Consider the following 17,974-nt stretch of genomic DNA (forward strand, 5'->3'; position numbering starts at 1 on the left):
GGAAGCCGAAATGATCTCATTTATACAAGATCTGTGTAACTACAGATTCACTTTTAGATGGCAACATTTATTCATTCACGCAATATTTATTGGGTGTCAGTTTTATGGGGTCATAAAAAAGGGAACAAAATTTGAGGAGCTCAAAGAAAAATAAGGTAGAATGGGAAACCTTCAGGGGGAACATAGGCTTGGAGGAATTCAGAGGAAAATATGCTCCTGGCCCAAAGTGGGAAGCAAGAAAGACTTCCTGGAGCAGGCAGCATCTAAGCTTGACCTTGAAAGGTGGCTGAGTGCAGTGGGTTAAAGACAGCCACACAACCTTTGACGTCCCCCCCACTCAGAAATGGGACCTTTGGCCCTCCCCCTGAAGGCTCCCTGGATGGTGGGCTCTGTGACTGCTTCCATCAAGCGAATATGGTGGCATTAACTCACGTCAGCTTCCAGGCCAAGACCTTAAGGTGATGGCAGCTTCCTCTTCTTATCTTTTGGAACAGCTGATCTTGGGATACTCTCTCTGGGAGCCCTGAGCCTCCCTGCAGGACCTACCCCGGGCCCCTCCTGCCGGACAGGCCACATGTGGGTGTGTCAGTGGATAGCCTCGGTGGAGTGGAAGCTGAGGGCAGCAGGTGAGTTTTGGTGGAGAGCCGGGGAGCACCCTGGGCACCGCTTGCATCAGCATCCCCCCGAAAACGCAGAGCCCCGAGCTTCACTCAAGACCAAGTGGTTCACAATTCCAGGGAATGTGGCCCAGGAACCTGCCTGAACAAGCGCCTTGGGATTTTTAGACCGAGTCTGAGAAACGGTGGAAGAAGGAATAAGGACTAGACCAGCATTAGTAGAGGGAGAAAGGGGATGGCGAATTTAAGTAAATAGGAAGAAAAGGACTTTTCACAGTGCCTCCTTTTATAAGTAAATACAGGTGAACAAGTAAACAAATGGAAAGGAAGCTGGACGTCGGAACTGGCACAGCATCTCCAGCCGGGCACCTGAGCTTGGCAGCCCCCAGGAAGGCAGGGGGTTGGTCCTGCTACTGACCCAGGGCTGTTTTCCTGTGAATAAACATGGGAGGTTTCATCACACCTCGAACCTCTCACTGAAGCGGCAGTAATGGCCCTGGGCCCCATCATGGTCACCTTCCCTCCCACGCCCTCCCTACAAGTGAACCCTCCCATGTTTGTGCAGGAGAGAGAGAGACAGACAGAAACCCCAGTGAGTAGGACCCAAGCAACCAGAGACCTGGCATGGATGGAAACGGACAAAAGGCAGGGACAGGCGGACGCAATGCTCTGTGTGCCTTTATTCGCGGCAATAAATATTACAATGTGCAAGGCACACGAACACGGAAGCCAAAGACATTTCGCTCTGGAAGGTTGTCTACAGGGATGTCCACTGAGCATTTGAGAAACAGATATTGATACTGAATCAAATTGAATTCAATTGATAGTCATGAATCTGACCCCTTTAATCCTTCTTTTTATCATTAGTATCTTCCTACCGGTAATCAAAAGTCTTCGTATGTTGAGTTTTGTTCGTTTTAAGGAAATGAAAATAAAATACCAACGAAGTGTTTTTAAAAGAGGATTGCCTCAAACTAAACTTATATGTGGGGTGAGGGGGGACTGGGAGGGACACAGGGGCTCCCAGAGGGCTAGTAACATGGTTTCTCCATCACTGTGTTGTATATTTGATCTCCGCACTTTTCTATATTATGTTACATTTCAATAAAAAGTTGACATGAAGGGACTGTCTCTATTAATGGCAGAGATGGAGAATTCAGCCATTATTTAGGGTGTGTAATGTTCCACTTACCCGGGAACTGTGAAATCTCCTGGAAACCATTCTCGTTTCGTAAAGAGTGTAAACAGACAAGTGGACGTCAAAGCCTTATGTGATTACCAGATGGTCCTTTACGTCGAACGGTCACCAGTTTTGTCTTCTTGGTTGGACGTGTAAGCTTAGCTCAGGAAGAAGACTCAGCAATACTGAAGACTCAGCAATACTGAAGACTCAGTATCCACTTCTGGCAACTTCACCGTTGCCCTGCTGGGGCCCAGGCTGCCACTCCCCGGCCCCAAGGATGTCATCTGAGCAGTTCCGAGGGTGCTGGTGAATGACCTCACCTCCATCCCCTCCCTGTGGAGAGGAAGCAGGGCCAAGTCCTCAGGATATGTTCTTCTCATCTTATTGACAATTCTTGTGAAATAATTTCCTGTGGGATCCTTGATCTGTCTAACCAATTCTACATTAAAACACCAATTGAGGGTTTTTTTTTAATATAGGCTAATAAAAAATTAGGATTCAATATTTACTTTACCTTCAAATCCTACAACTGCATGAGCTGATTAAAGCAGACTTTTTTTTTCCCTCTTGGAATCTTGGAATTAACAAAAAGTAAAATCGCCACGTGCGTTTTAACTGTCAGTGGGAGGGTGTGAAATGAAGGCCCGTTTCCGCGAGAGGGAAAAAGAAAACTCCTCAAGGAGATGGCTACTGTCCTTACAGGCAACACGACTGGGTTCTGATCGGAGCCTGGTTAAGAGGAGAACTTCAGTGTTACAGGAGAAGCAAATGCTGTTGGAGATTGGATTGAGCCGGGAGACCTCCACAAGATAAGGGAGAGATTACGGTTAATATCTTCCACGCCTGTTCTAAGCCAGTCCTTTGCTTGGGTCTTCCTCCTCACGATAAACGTCTTGTCCTTGGGCAGAAGGACAGGTATGGCTTTGCTTTTTCTCATCCTGCCCCAGCTCCCCAGCTCCCCAGCTCCCCGGGGTTTATAAGCGGTTCCCTGCCAGCACTGCAAGTATGAGGTTATCTTCCGGATTCTCTCTGGCGCCTCGGGAAGCCTGTGAGCCCAAGGCTTGGGGTTCTCTCAGAGCCCCTTCTCGCCTTCCCTTTGGTCCTTTGGCCTTTGCTGGTTCAGCGTAAACGCGCTTCTTTCTGGCTGCAGAGCGCCAACCGCATCACGCGGAGAGCTGGGTCAGGGTGCAAAGGTTTAAAAAGGGAAGCGGCCGCGGTGTAGACAGGCCTAGAGAGGTTACTTCTCAGCAGCCGCCCTGCCTGCGAGGAGTCCTCGTGTGTGAACAGGCCCGGGGCCGGGGAAGGCACGCTCGGTTCTCACCGGGCCTCACGGCGGTACCGCTTCAGTGTGCGTGGATCCGGGGCGCACGAGGGGGAAATACGTCCTGAGAATACCAAATGGGCTCACCGGCTCCTGGTTACTAAAAGCCTCGTCTATCGGGGTCGTCTGGAGTGAGATATTTTCCTGGAACGCAGCTCTGAACCCAGAGTGTGGAGACGTTCAAAGAGCACGAAGCACAGAACTGCCAAAGGCATCTGTAATCCAGGACATTCCAAAGGCCTGCGCGGGAGGGAGCGGGCTGGGGAGGCCGGGGCGCACGGCGCGGAGGGGAGTGGCGCTGCGAACCGGAGGCGGGGCAGGTAGGCGCGAGACCCGGCGGCCTGAGCGGGAATCCGGCACAGCATCCTCAGTCCTTCCCGGGCGGAGGCCTCCCCTCTCTGGATGCCGCGGCCCCTCCCGGGGCGGCTGGACCTCGCTTGCCCCTCGCCCGCGGTCCTTGGCGGCCCCCGCACCCGGACCCCCCGTGAGCTTGGAGGAGCCGCGGCCGGAGAGAGGGGCGCGGTGGCTTGGCACGGACGCTTGGCCCGGGACCTGAAGGCACAGCGCCCGCCCGGCGGGTCCCGCCCCGGCAGGGACGCAGGGACGCAGGGACCGCCCGCCCGCCCAGTATCCCTATGCGCGGTCCTCCCGTGCGCAGTCCCCCGCGCCTGGTCCTCCCGCGCCTGACCCTCCCCGCGCAGCGGCAGCCGAGGCGCCTGCATCTCCTCCCTGCGCACTCCGTGCAGCCATGGCCGCCTCCTCCGCGCGGCCCGCCGCCCTGGTCATGCCAGCGCTGGCGCTGCTCCTGCTGCTGTGCGTGGGCCCAGGTAAGGGGGCGATGCCAGGGCGCCGGGGAGAGGCTCGGTGAGGGCCTGGGGGCCTAGGCACCCACCGTGAGCCCGGGCAAGGGCCAAGGTTTGACGGGGGGTCCTGGGTTCTGCCCTTGCGCGGTGGGAAGTGGCGTGCTTGGGTCAAGGGCAGGGTCTCGGGTGTGCGCGGCAAGCTTGGAAGAGGAGGCGGAGAAGCCTCGGGCTGAACGCGAAGGGCCGGGCGCAGTGGGCGCTGTAGGCGGGTGGTGCGCCCAGGGCAGAGCGGAGCCGAAGGGCCATCCCCAGAGGGCCTACCAGGCGTTCCCTTCCTGGCGCTTTGGCTCGGTCAAGTTCCAGGTCTGCAGAGCTTCGAGCAGGCCTCACCTCCCAGCTGGGGAAAAGTTCTCAAGCGAGAAAGGCTTAACTTTCTCGACTTCTTGGAGCCCTCCGTGAATGGGTTGAAAATCCCGGTTCCGTTCCCTACAGAATGCGCGCATTCACACACACGCCGGAAATGCGGCGGGTTCGGGGTGTGGACTTTTGAACCCTGGGAGCCCCACATCCCCACCGCAGAAGGGCGACCTGAAATCAGAGGGTTTGCCCTGACACTGCTACCTCCCCTCCTACCGTCCTTCCCGGCTCATGCCGGCAAGGGGCGCCCTTGAGGCTCGGGGCTCTGAGAGGCAGGGGTCATGACCCAGGTCTACTGCGAAGATGCTGAGGCTGGAAGGCGGGAGGTGACTTGCCCAACACCCTGAGGCTGGTGCATCTTCCACCGCAAAGCAGCCGCACGGTGGGGTGGAAAGGCAGGACCCCCTTGGTGCTCAGCTTCGGCGTTTTGGGTGTTCAGCACGAGTAGGGAACGCCCAACACCGGGCAGGGGCGGGGCAGCAGGAGCCCTGGGAGGGGGGTGGGGGGAGGGTGACGGCTGTTCTAATTTGGACCACATGGGGGGCCAGTCCATCACTCCCCATCACGTGCTTTATCACCTCCCTCTTTGTTCCTCCCATTTTAAGAAGCACATCTGAACACAGCAAGTGGGCATCGGCTATAAGCCAGTCCTTTTCAGAACTTGTATTTTATTTCGTTTATACCGAGAATGCAGTGATAGGAATCAGTTAAAATATTATCATCATTGAGCTGGAATGTGAAAGTTCTTAGGACACCAAATGAAAATCGTTTTGTAGAGTATAGAAACACTTTTAGATCTGAATAAAAACAATAATAAATGGTACAAATAATGCCTGATTTTAAGACAATCAGGGCAAGTTACAAAACGGGGCTGAGCTTTTAGAGCACTAAGTCCCATTCCTTGACTTGTGGTGGAGAACCTCCACTTCTGCCTCTGTCTTCCCACGGCTGCCTTCCCTGTGGCCTCACCTCCTCTTATAAGGACACCACTGGTCACTGGATTTAGAGCCCACCTTAAACCCGGCATCATATCACCTCGAGGTCCTTAACTCATTACGTCTGCAAAGGCGCTGTTTCCAGATAAGTTCACATTCGGAAGTTCTGGGTGGGTATGAATTTGGGGGGACACTAGTTGATTGACTGTACCATAAAAAGTTAAGTCTGCAGGCAGGTGCATATGACAGGTGGCTGCCCGAATATTATGACAGAAGGGCTCAAAGGACAACGTCACTTTTCCTAGAGAACAGCTCAGATGGTCTCAAGTAGCTCAAAGTGCCCTGCTCGGCCATGGTCCTTGTCACTAGTTTGAGCCACAGGCAGCCTGAATTGCTTTTCCTACACAACAGGAAATGCAACAAGCATTAAATAATGTAATACTACCAAGTTGCTAAAGCAACATAGGGGTATGAAGTGATTTTTTCCAATGTGGATTTTTGCATATGAGAAATTTAAGGGCGCAGTGCAACCCTGAAATGATTTCCATTTTCATTCCTTTAGGTGGCATAAGTGGAAACAAACTCAAGCTGATGCTTCAGAAAGGGGAAGGTAAATATAGCCCACACAGATAAGGGTTGCATTCTTAACCAGGCTGCAATGAAACAGCTATGTTGATGTGCTCACTTGAGGCTTGTGTTTGGAAAATCAAAAGTGTTTACTCCTTAGAAGGTTAGCAGATTTGAAGGGCTTGTCCTGTGGGGATGTGGTGCGGTATTTCATCAGGTAAATATTATTGCCAGTTAATGCTTTTCTGACAGCTGTCAGTGTGGACTCAGAAATAAAAGGAACAGAGCTGTAGTGTTAATTGAAGGCTGTTTATTTTAGAATCGTGATACCCCTTAGAGCACGTACCTGAATTGAGAGCACACACAGCCTCGGTTCTGGGGCAGCACAGAGCGGTATTGTGGGCGTCCTCCGTATCCAACTAGCTCTTGGGGGAGGGTTAAACAGAAAGACCGTTTTGTTACTGACACCTGTTGTGAAGAACACACCTCAGATAGATATGGTAACGCAGCAAAATGTCGTAGAAACAGAACTGTCTGGGAGCCACACAGGTGAGTTCTGGGCCCACTGTAATCAGTTCGATCATTGTGGGGGCTTGTGAAAGCCATTCTCCCGCAGAACTTTCGTCTTCACCTGGAAATTAGCAAGTTATCGATCCTTAGAATGAAGACTACATTTCTTTTTTTTTTTTTTCACATCTTTATTGGAATATAATTTCTTTACAATGGTGTGTTAGTTTCTGCTGTACAACAAAGTGAATCAGCTCTACATATACATACATCCTCATATCTCCTCCCAAGACTACATTTCTGAGGTGAACTTTTAACTACTTATTCTTTCCCCTGGATTAACGGGTGCTCCAGGAGGCTGAAGTCTGCTCCCCAATGGGGGGCCCCAGCGCTTATGCACCTGCTTCCCAGGTGGCCCCGCAGGGACCCCCCGCCACACACACACCTGTGGAGCACACACAGCCCCTCTCGGGGGAGGGGCTCCTGGGGGAGCTCCCAGCATCTTCCGCAGCTCTTCCAGCTGCTCCCAAGGCGCTGGTCCACCCCCGACCTCCCAGGGCCCTCAGATGGCCCCTCCCTGTGCTGGACAGCCATCTCCCGGGGACACCAGGGGTGACGGGGGCCCTGGCTGGGCCACCTGTCTAAGGGGGACTGGAGAGCTAACGGCCGATGATCATGACTCCTCCATGTACATCCTCAGCTTTTATTCAGCTCAAGCCAAGAAACACATATTGAGCACCTACTGTGTACAGATCAGTGTAACAGGCCCTGAGGGAAAGGCACAGGTGAACAGGAGGTGAAAACACAAATGTGCTGATATTTATCCACGTGACCAAGGGACACAAGGGCATTTGACTTCCTTTTCCTGCGCAGCCTCCATGACGGGAGGCGGGCCCTTCAGTCCCGTGTTGCAGATGAGGGCACAGAGGCTCAGAGCCGGACAGCAGGCCGGCCCAGCGGCACAGCACTTCCCCGAGCACATCTGCGGAAGCGGGGCCTTTTCTGCAGCTGAGCCCACGATGGAAAGGCGTCCGGGGAAGCCGTGGGAAAGCGAGGGTCACCCCCATCAAGAGACAGTCGAAGCGTTCATGGTCACACTGTGAGGCCCAGAGACGGTGGCCGAGGGGGTGCCTCGTGTCCCTGCAGCCTGACTTGAGGACTTGCTGTACCGCTGGGCTCGCTGGCCGGCCTGCTCAGACCCCTGCTCCGGCTCTTTCTCCCCTGGCCCCCTAAGCAATCCCAGCGCGCTCGTGTTTGTGCGGAAAAGGCACGCACACCCAGCGGCACTGGACACCCGATGGTTTCCCCACGGCAGAGCCCAGGGGGAGCACCAGCCCCTGCCCAGGGCCTGGGGCCTGGGGTCTGGGCCTGGCGAGGGGCTGCAGAGGAGGAGCTGAGTTCGGTTCCCGCCCCGGGCCTGTTCCATGGCTGTGCCTGGACAGCAGGGCTCGCTACCCCGAAGCCCGGGACGGACGGCGGGAGCCCGCACAGCACCCGCGCCCTGCAGGAAGGATGTGCCAGTGAAGGCCATCTCCTGCCAGGTGGGGACGGAGAGGGGGATAGAGAAGAGCAATTCACCCCAATGAGGAAAGGAATCATTCTCTGTATTTGGGGGTGGGGAACCCCTCGTTTCAGCCCCTGCTCCCCCTACGACCCCGGTGGCTGTCCCGGAGAGCAGAGCCAAGGAGTTCCTGAGCGGCCTGAGGCGGCGCAAGCGGCAGCTGTGGGACCGCACGCGGCCCGAGGTGCAGCAGTGGTACCAGCACTTCCTGCACTTGGGCTTCGACGAAGTGGTGTGTGTTCTGGCTGGAGCCTGGCTTCCTGCCCGGCAGGACGGGGGTGGGGAGGCCTGCTTTGGGGAAACGGGCACAGAGAATGAAGTTCTGTTATTTGCCCTGAAGTCACAGCCCCCATTCTATGCCAAGAGCTGCCAGGCATTGGACCACATGACCGTCAGGCATAAGGGTATTAGCTGGAAATTTCCCTCCCACTGTGCCAAGATGGGAATCTCTCCCATCAGGTTTTGGAAGCAGAGTTCCAGAGACGTCCCTGCCCAAAGTGGCTGGGTCTTAAATTGATCGAGAAGCTGGTTTTCTTAGGGACTCTTTTAATGTATCTGGTCAGTTTTGCCTGGGTGTCCTTAAAAATAACTCACCACGTCCCAAAACATTTTCAACTTTGCCTCCAAAAAAATGTCAGAAACAGCAAGATTGATGCAAAGACCCATGAGGATAATGGAAAGAGATGCAAAGCGACTTTTAAAGAGCGACGGGTCCTTGCAGATGTTTCTGGGAAAATTTGTCAATGCATTTGCAGGAAGTACGGTTCAGTTCATGTGTCCAGGTAGCGTGAATGGACATACTCACCAAATTAAGGAAAAAGACTGCTTATCATCACCGACTCCCAGCGGGGGACCAGGTACAGGTCAGCCAGCGGCGGAGTTAAGGTGTGAGATTCCGCTGGCCCGGAGCGAGTCTGCAGGGTGATGGGCAGGGCTGTGCTGAGTGAGGCCTGATGTGGAGAGCACAGCTCACTGCCCCAGCCAGGGAGTGGACGGGAGGTGGCGTCTCCCAGGGGGGAACTGGAAGGGCTTTTCCAAACGGGCTCATGGCTCATATTGTGAATGGAGGGTGTATACAAACTACTGCAAGAGGCGAACAAAAGTAAACTCTTCAGAAACATCATTTTTCATGGCTGCATAGCATGCAATCCTGTAGCTGTATAATTTCCTTCCCAGTCCTAACCGTTGGATATACCAGTTGTTCCCTAATTATCTTTTTGCTACACAAATATAATTTTCTTGCTGTGCAAATCACTAAGCACCTATAGCCAAACTGTGCCAGGCACGGGTCTCATACTTATATGAATTCGCTAACATTCAGAACAACCCAAAAGGCAGGTACTGTTACTTGCATCTTCGTGTGTAGTTTTCTCCTTACTTAGTATCACTTTGTCCAGTGGAGTTACTGGGCCAAAAGATAGAATCACATGTCAGGGTCGTTAAGTACCAGCAAATTTCATCTTCCCATAAGTCATGCGTGAGAGCCCCACTATTCTCAAGTCTTCAGCAGCATCTGGTATTGCCATTGAAAAAATTTTACAACAAATCAATTTACTTCTTTGATAGATGAAAATGCCGTATCATATTTTCCTAATTTGCATTTCCTTGATGATCTGTATTTGCAGTTCAAGAAAATGGGTGTTAAGAGTTTGACATGGGGAAATGGCTAAAATAATGACTGGTGACAAAACCAGAATAAAAATGGGGATCAAGTAAGAGTATAATAACTAAATATGATGCATAGAAGACACTAGAAGGAAATGCATCCAAATGTCAGTAGTGGTTGCCTTTGGCAATGGAAATATCTCCCTTTTTCTTTGTCTCCCTCTCACATACACATTTGTTAAATGTGTCTGCATTATTTTGTATTCATAAACTATTTTACAAATTGTTTGGAAAAAAAATATGTGAAGCCAAAACCTCAAACAAGATTATAAAATGAGAAAAACCAAGGAACGAGACTACTTCACTATGGGAAAAACTGCAGTATTGTGAGACAAGCAAGCTGTTTCCTTTTCAAGGCAGGGACTGGGGGAGGGTCAGAGGAGGCTGGAGCCCCAGGCCCAGTGAGTAGACAGGGATGAGGGTTGAATCGTGCCCACGTAGTAAGCGTTTGTGGCCTGGATCAGTGCATCCAGGCCTGTCTGAGCAACACGACAGGTGTGAGAGTGTCACCACCAGACATGTCCAAATTCCCTGCCCCGAGGCTGCAATGTGGTTTCATGCGCCACGTTCACGAAGCCCGGGCAGGATGGGGAGGGGGCCAGCGCCTGCCACATCAGATGCCCAGCGCCTGGGGACAGGCCCAGCTGTTACTGTATTGGGCAGATGTCCATTTTCTTTACTGAAAAAGAGAAAACTGTTGCAGTCTGGGGTGTATTTAGAGCTCACAGACAGACGTGTTCAAGGGTAGGGTGTGCACTCCTTTGGGGGAAAAAGCTTTCAGCAGTGTTCTCCAGCTGGTTACTATTGACCTCTGGCCCAGGGATGCCGTAGCCAGAAGTTATTCTTTTTAAAGAACGATTATTTATTGTTTTCTATTGAAGTAGAGTTGATTTACAATGGGGTGTTAGTTTCAGGTATACAGCAAAGTGATTCGGTTCTACATATATTCTTTTTCAGCTTCTTTTCCATTATAAGTTATTACAAGATATGGAATATAATTCCCCCCTGTGCTGTACAGTAGGTCCTTGTGGCAGGAGTTATTCTTAGGAGGGGTTGTTCCTCGTTGAAGAAAAATCCCAGAGAAACGGCGTCAGTAAGATGTTCTCTGGGAAACGGTGTCCTTCCATTCATCCCCTCTCATCCTCTTTTCCTGCAGAAATTTGAGGATGACATCACCTATTGGCTAAACAGAGGTCGGAATGGGCACGACTACTACGATTACCACCGGCGCCACCACGATGAGGATGCTGCGATGGGTCCCTGGAGCCCCTATGGCTTCAGGCACGGAGCCAGCGTCAACTACGACGACTACTGACCGTCACTCAGGCGGGCTCGGGGCCGCAGGCTCCGCACGATGCCCGGGCTGTGTCTGCTGCGCCTGGTCTCGGTTCACCTTTCCTACCCGCTTTCTGTGGCCACAAAGGAAGTTAAAGCAAAGAACGTAAATGCCTTTCGAGGTTTCATGCAAGTACCTAACAATGCATTTCATTTAAAAATAGAAATAAAAGCATTTTGTTAAAAAGTCTCAGAGTTCATTTGGATGAAACTTGAGCTGGCGAGAGTTTTCCTTCCCTGCATGTTTCTGAGGTTGAAGCAACTTCTCAGAGGCACCTCCCCTCTGCTATCTGAAGTGTTACCCCTCCAAGAATTCCCACCCCTCCAGGCCATGGGACCGAGCAGGGGTCTTCAATGTATTAGAATTCAGTCCACACTAAATGCCAAATTAAAAATAAAAAAGCAAGAAAATTTAGCTGGAAATTAATTTAAGGTCACAGAACACGGTTTGGGGGATTAAGCATCCACATGGGTTTGCAAATTTGCTGTTCCACCTCCCGAGCCAGAGGTGGACCTGTTGAATATTGTCAGGCAGGAAAAAAAGGGTAATAGAAAAAACACTGAAGTTTGGTTGATTTCAGAGCCTCACTTGTCTTAAAAAATTAAACCTTGTCTAATGAGTTCAAGAAAGATTTACGAATATACATTGCATCACGTTTAAACAATCTGAGTGAATGAAAGAGAAAAGTGTCCTGGGGGTGGGTAGAGGGAGGGGAGGAGAGTGGGGAGGTGACACCTGCAGAGGGGAGGGGCCCTCAGAATGGCTCTTGAACTCGTGTGGGTCACAGACCCTCTGACAGCCTGATGGAAGCTTTCTCAGAAAAATGATGTGTGATTTTGCATATAGTCTCTGAAACACATCCTCATTCACAAGCTGCAGATGATAAACCCCTGGGTTTGGTGGGAAGTACCTACCAGCATCAGGAGACCAGCGTTTGTGGACAATCCTTTGGAATCCTTACAACTTTTAAAACTTTGTGGTAAAATGTACACAACGTAAAATCCATCATTTAAAGCAGTTTTAGATGTATAGTTCAGTGGCGTTAAGTACATTCACCTTGTTGTACAACCATCCCACCCTCTACGTCCAGAATCCTTGAATCTTCCCCAAACTGAAACTCTGTCTCCGTTAAACACTCACTCCCCATCCCCTCCCCCAGCCCCTGGTACGCACCATCCGCTTCCTGTCTCGGTGAATTTGACTCCTCTGGGGATCTCATATAAGTGGAATCAGACATACAGTATTTGTCCTTTGGTGACTGGCTTATGTCACTGAGCATAATGTCCTCAAGGTTCATCCATGTTATAGCAGGTGTCAGAAGTTCCTCCCTTTTTAAGGCTGAATAATATTCTATTTTGTGTGTAGCCCACATTTTGTTTATCCATCATCCATCAGCGGACACTGGGTTGCTTCCACCTCCTGGCTGTTGTGAGTAATGCTGTGGACACGGGTCTGTAAACATCTCTTCATGTCCCCACGTTCAATTCTTTTGGGGATATACCCAGAAGTGGAATTATTAGATCATATGGTAACTCTGTTTAATTTTTCGAGGAATCGCCACACATGTTTTCCACATCAGTTGTACTACTCTACATTTTAATATAACACAGCGTTGTAATAGGGAAGAACATTTTGTATTCTCTTACAAGTTAATCACTAAAGGGATGTTGCCGATAAGCTTAAATTCCACACAATGGCCCATCTGGGACCCTTGCCTCCGAGAGATGAAGGTAAATGAGCATTCAGCTCAAACACCTGTGTTTAGCTCCCAGGGAACCTCCTGAGCAGGCCCACGTGTGAATGACTGCACGAGGGAGAAATTAACACCTTCCCCCCCCCCCCAGGCTGCCGGGAACCAGGAAGTGCTTGGCTTTAGTCCCGCCCCTTTTAGTATAAAAGGAGGCTGAGTTGGAACTCAGCAAGACGGTTCTTTGGGTTTCTGGCCCGCCGTCTTGCTCTGCTGGCTTCCCAGATAAAGTCACTATTCTTTGCCCCAGCAACTCGCCTCTCGATTTATTAGCCTGTCGTGTGGCGAGCAGTACAAGCTTGGACTTAGTAACCAATTTGATGAAGACACCCAGGAGCCTTGCTGCTCGTGGCCTGCCAGCCCTGGTTGGGGAATTCTGGGGTGAGACCCTAGCAGCTGCCGGGACCCCTTGTCCTGAGGATCTGCCCTTCAAAGTTCTCTGAAGCAGCACCGGCCGCCCCAGCGCTTGGCAGTGGAAGGAAGGAATCGACATTTGGGAGCCGACGGGCTGCGTGCGCTAGGGTAAGTGGCTCCGGCGTGTACAGCCGGGACCTTTATTCCTCTCCGTTTGGGGCTTTTTCTCTGGAATAAGCCAGTTCGTTTCGTATTGGAGTGGGGTATACCCTGTTGGAGAGAGGAAGGAGTTGTTGGACTTTTACCCGACTTGTGAACTGGTTCGTTTGCGTCTCTGAAGGCTAGCACTTGTAAGTGCTGTTTGTGTTTTATCTTGAATTTCTATCTTTAAAAATGGGGAATGTTTACTACCAACTAAAGATTCTAAAGAATATTCATCGCCCCCGTTCAGTAGGAAATAGCCAGGGCAGTCTTTGTGCCTTTTCCCACAAGACTGTGGAACGGACGTTGACAGCGGGTAATTGGCATCGAGAAGAACCTCTGTATCCTATTACCAGTTAATCACTAAAGGGATGTTGCCGATAAGCTTAAATTCCACACAATGGCCCATCTGGGACCCTTGCCTCCGAGAGATGAAGGTAAATGAGCATTCAGCTCAAACACCTGTGTTTAGCCCCCAGGGAGCCTCCTGAGCAGGCCCACGTGTGAATGACTGCACGAGGGAGAAATTAACACCTCCCCCCGGAGGCTGACGGGAACCAGGAAGTGCTTGGCTTTAGTCCCGCCCCTTGTAGTATAAAAGGAGCCTGACTGCTGACGCAGGCAAGATGGCTCCTTGGGGCAGGAGCCCAGCGTCTTCTGGGTTTGGGGGCTCTCCGAAGGAAGTCGTTATTCTTTGCCCAACACCTCGTCTCCTGATTATTGGCCTGTCCTGTGGCGAGCAGTGAGAGCTTGGGTAACAGAGTTCCATGCAAACTTTCGTTTCTTTTTCTTCACTCCTCTGGGGCTGCCGCAAACCCCAGTGCAGCGTTGAGGGGGAGGCGGGGTGGGCGTGATGGAAAGGACGTCTGCACTCTATTCCTCATCTTAAATGTTGCCGTGCTTCTCCATAAAGTATGTTTGCTGGGTGTTCTTGGTCGATGTCTTTTGTCAAGTTAAGGAAATTACTATTCTTTTAAAAATACGCTAAGAAAAATTTTAAATGTCATATATGGATGCTGAATTCTAGTTTCTTTATCTCTTGAGATAACATATCCTTTTAAATCTGTTAATTAACAACAATTCTAGTAATACATTTTCATATTAATCAGTCTGATTCCTGGAATAAAAACTAACTTGATCATGATTTTTTTTTTCATTGTTGGATCTGGTTGGATAATATTTGTTGAGAATTTTTGCATCCGTGTCCATGAGGAAGATTGGGCTGTAGTTTTCTTTCCCGTTCCGTTTTTGTCAGTTTGGGTGTCCAGCTTATGCTGGCTTCTTAAAATGAATTGTTTATTATTTCTTCATGTAAGAATGGAATTATCTGTTTCCTGAATGTTTGGGAGCATTCTGATAAAGCCATTTGCATGTGGTGTTTTCTTCATGGTAAAATTTTTGACCATTGCATGCATTTCTTTTACAGGTAAAGGATTATTCTGGCTTCGTTTCCCTCCTTGAATCTGTTTTGCTAAATCCTATCTTTCTCAATAGTCATCGATTATATGAAAATTTGAAGTGTGTTGAGAGTTGGTCTTAGTATCTTATCTTTTTTTCTCTGTAACATCTGTGGTTATGGTTTTTTTCACTCCATTTCATTTGTGCCTTTAAAAAAAATGAATCTTGTCTTTTCAAACATGTAGTTTTTGCCTTGTTGATGTGCTTCTCTATTTCATAAATTTCTGTTCTCTTAATTTCCTTCCTTCTGCACCTGTGGGTCTTTGATTTCTGTTAGATCTTAGATCAATTTTGAGCCTTATTTTTTTCAAAGGCCAATTCTTACTATTCTAAGTTTCCTTTCAAGAATTGTATCCCATGAGTTTGATGTGAAAAGTTAGATGATGAATTTGTCTAATTTCAATTAGAATTTCTCCTTTGACCCATGAGTCGATTACAAGTGTTATGAAATTTCCAAGTGAATGAATTTTTCTAATGATCTTATTGGCTTTCTTTTCTAACTTAATTGCATTGCGGTTTTTAGAAAATGTTGTCTGATCATAATTCTTTGAAGTATACCAAGGCCAGCTTTACATCTGAGCGTGTGCCCAACCAGCACGTGTTCATGTGTGCCTGAAAGGAATGTGTCTTTTCCAGACATCAGATGCAGTCAAGTGCATTAGCTCAAGCCCGATTGTGACACTGTTCACATATTCTATTTTCTTACTGAGTTTCTTGGTTCATTTGATCTACCGATTACTGATAAGTGTGTTAAAATCTACTATGACAATGGATTTGACAAGTTTTTCCTTTAATTCTGTCAGTCTGGCTTCACATGAGGTTATACACAAATTCACATGGGACACACATCTAGAATCGATACATTTTCCCAGTGAATGGAATCACTTATTGTTATGCAGCAAATTCCCTTATTTCTAATGATGCTTTTTGCCTGAATTCTCCTTTGCTATTAATATGACTATATTTTGCCTCCTGTTGCTTACTAATTGCCTGGTCTGTCTTTTCCATAGTTGGGCCTTTTATCTTTCTGCGTGCTTTAGGTGTGTTTTTTGCAAAGAGTACATAGCTGAAATTTGTTTTGTTTTTAAAATAGGGTATAACTCTTAAGGTCTGAACAGGAGAATTTAGTCCACTTACATGTATTGTGATTTATGATTTGGTTTCTTTTTTTTTTAAGTTTTTTTTTTTTTTTTGATGTGGACCATTTTTCAAGTGTTTATTGAATTTGCTACAATATTGCTTATGTTTTATGTTTGGGTTTCTTGGCCATGCCAAAAGATCCCATGCGGGATCTTAGTTTCCTGGCCAGGGAATGAACCTGCACCCACTGCATTGGAAGGCAAAGTCTCAACCACTGGACCTCCAGGGAAGTCCTTTGTGATTTGGTTTTATCTCTAACATCACAGTTTGAATTTTGACTTGTCCCATTTTACGTGTTCCTCTCCCCCTTTTCCTCTTCTCTTGCCTTCATTTGGACTGTTTGTTTTCCTTCACTTATTCTTTTCCCTTCACTTCTTTTGAAGGTTACACTGGGTCTGTTCTATTAGCGTTTGTCCATTTAATCCATATTAAACAAGTTACCAGTAATCAATAGCCATAGTCTTCTCCTGGACAGTACAAGGACCCCAAAATACTTTATTCTGCAACCTCCCCTCCCAATTTATAACCTACAGTAACTTGGCATTTTAAATCTAGTCTGCTTTATTTCCCCATAAGTTACCGTTGTTTCATTTATAGTTGCTGGTTTGATTAGATGTCACAAAGCCGCTTGGTTAACTTTTTCTCCTTCAGACTCCGACCACACATCTGAGCTCATTTTCCTTTGGCTTTAATTCCATCCTCCAGAATCCATTTAGTGAGGGTCCTTTGATGGTAAACTCCCAAGTTTCACACTTTCCCTTGTTTTACTCGCTATAGAATTCTTGCTTGAGTTAATCAGCACTTTGAAGATACTATCATATAGCCTTGTGGTTTCCACTGTTGATGTGAAGGCTTTCATTATAACGTGTCTTTCCTGTGGGGAGGGGACACCGTCCTCTCCAGCTGTCCTTTATAACAGACCCACCTTTGTTACTTATATCTGTGTCTATATATTTATACTGCTTGGGGTTTTTTGGGCTTCTTAATCTGAGGGTTGGTGTCTTTCAACAAATTTGGAAAATTCTATTTCTTTGAATGTTACTTCTTCCCCATCCTATTATTTCTTGAACTTTATTCAGGTGTATAAATTTCACTATTTTCCCTTTTTCAAATGTGCTTAGTTATGTCTTGTTATCTGTTCAGATTTTCAAGTTTCCCTTTCATTTCCTTAACGGTATTAAACTTTATTTCCACCATCTGAAGTCTTTGCGGCTCTATTTCTAGCTGCCGCCCGTTGTTTTTCACTCATGGTGTCTCGCCTCCTTGATGTCATGTAATTTCTAACCATGATGTACTCATTTTCTTTGGAGCTGTTTTTTGTTTTTTTCAAATTTATGTATTTATTTTTATTTTTGGCTGTGTTGGGTCTCCGTTGCTGCATGCAATGTTAAGCCTGCGTTAAGTTGGATTCTTCCAGCCAGCACTTGGATTTCTTGTTGCTAGTGGCCTAAGGGTCAGGGGCCAGGGCTGGGGGGTAGGCGTCTACCAAACAGGGACCCCTCGTGGTCCCTGTTCTCCTGGTGCCCTCTCCCCACCCACCCATCCACTCCCACCCAAAGCATCCTAAGTGCCCTTTTCACTGTGATGGGTTAATTTGTCACTTCCCCTCATCAAGGTGGAGCCTTTTGGGGGCTCAGTCTGATAGGGGGCATCTGACCCGGGCTCTGTCTCCTATTCTGAGTGCCAAGCAGCCTTCAGAGAAGCACAGCCTCTACAGGATTCTGCAGAATCCTCCAGGCAAAGTCTGCTTTCGCTTCATTTTGGGATTCTGCAGATTCCTTGCTTTCGTATCATCTAAGGGGTGCATTTTAAACAGATTTTTAAAACTCACATTCAGCAGCTCATGTGCTCCCACTGGAGCATTGAGGACTCAGGTTATGTGTCTAATCTGCCCCCGCTACTAGAGGCTCCCATTTGATCATTGATTGAAAACCATACGGTCCTCACCATTTTTGTGTGTCTAGGAAATCTCTTCTAAGAATAATGCTTTTTAATACATAAAATACACAAGATTACAAATGAAAGCAGCTATATTGAAAACGATATCAACACTTTATTTTTTGTTTATTTAAGGCATCCAAGGCATCTTCTTTGGGAAAATTATCAATCACACAGGTGATTGTGTGACAGACGTTTCTCTAGCTGGACGGTGAACCCAGGAT

General features: G+C 48.5%; 1 protein-coding gene across 1 annotated transcript; it reads left to right on the forward strand.

Moving 5' to 3' along the window:
* Positions 1–3,461: 3,461 nt before the first annotated feature.
* Positions 3,462–11,098, forward strand: ECRG4 (ECRG4 augurin precursor). Its single transcript, XM_061211231.1, has 4 exons — positions 3,462–3,948; positions 5,839–5,886; positions 7,986–8,143; positions 10,733–11,098. The coding sequence occupies exons 1-4, from the start codon at positions 3,870–3,872 to the stop codon at positions 10,889–10,891; spliced, it is 444 nt and encodes a 147-aa protein (XP_061067214.1). The 5' UTR covers positions 3,462–3,869; the 3' UTR covers positions 10,892–11,098.
* Positions 11,099–17,974: the final 6,876 nt, after the last annotated feature.

Source organism: Eubalaena glacialis, chromosome 14, assembly GCF_028564815.1.
Source record: "Eubalaena glacialis isolate mEubGla1 chromosome 14, mEubGla1.1.hap2.+ XY, whole genome shotgun sequence".
Classification (NCBI taxonomy): Eukaryota; Metazoa; Chordata; class Mammalia; order Artiodactyla; family Balaenidae; genus Eubalaena; species Eubalaena glacialis.

Coding starts and splice junctions, on each gene's coding strand:
- ECRG4 (XM_061211231.1), top strand. CDS start 3,870: ATGGCCGCCTCCTCCGCGCGGCCCGCCGCCCTGGTCATGCCAGCGCTG. Junction 5,887..7,985: donor GATGCTTCAGAAAGGGGAAG/GTAAATATAGCC, acceptor CCCTCGTTTCAG/CCCCTGCTCCCCCTACGACC. Junction 8,144..10,732: donor ACTTGGGCTTCGACGAAGTG/GTGTGTGTTCTG, acceptor CTTTTCCTGCAG/AAATTTGAGGATGACATCAC.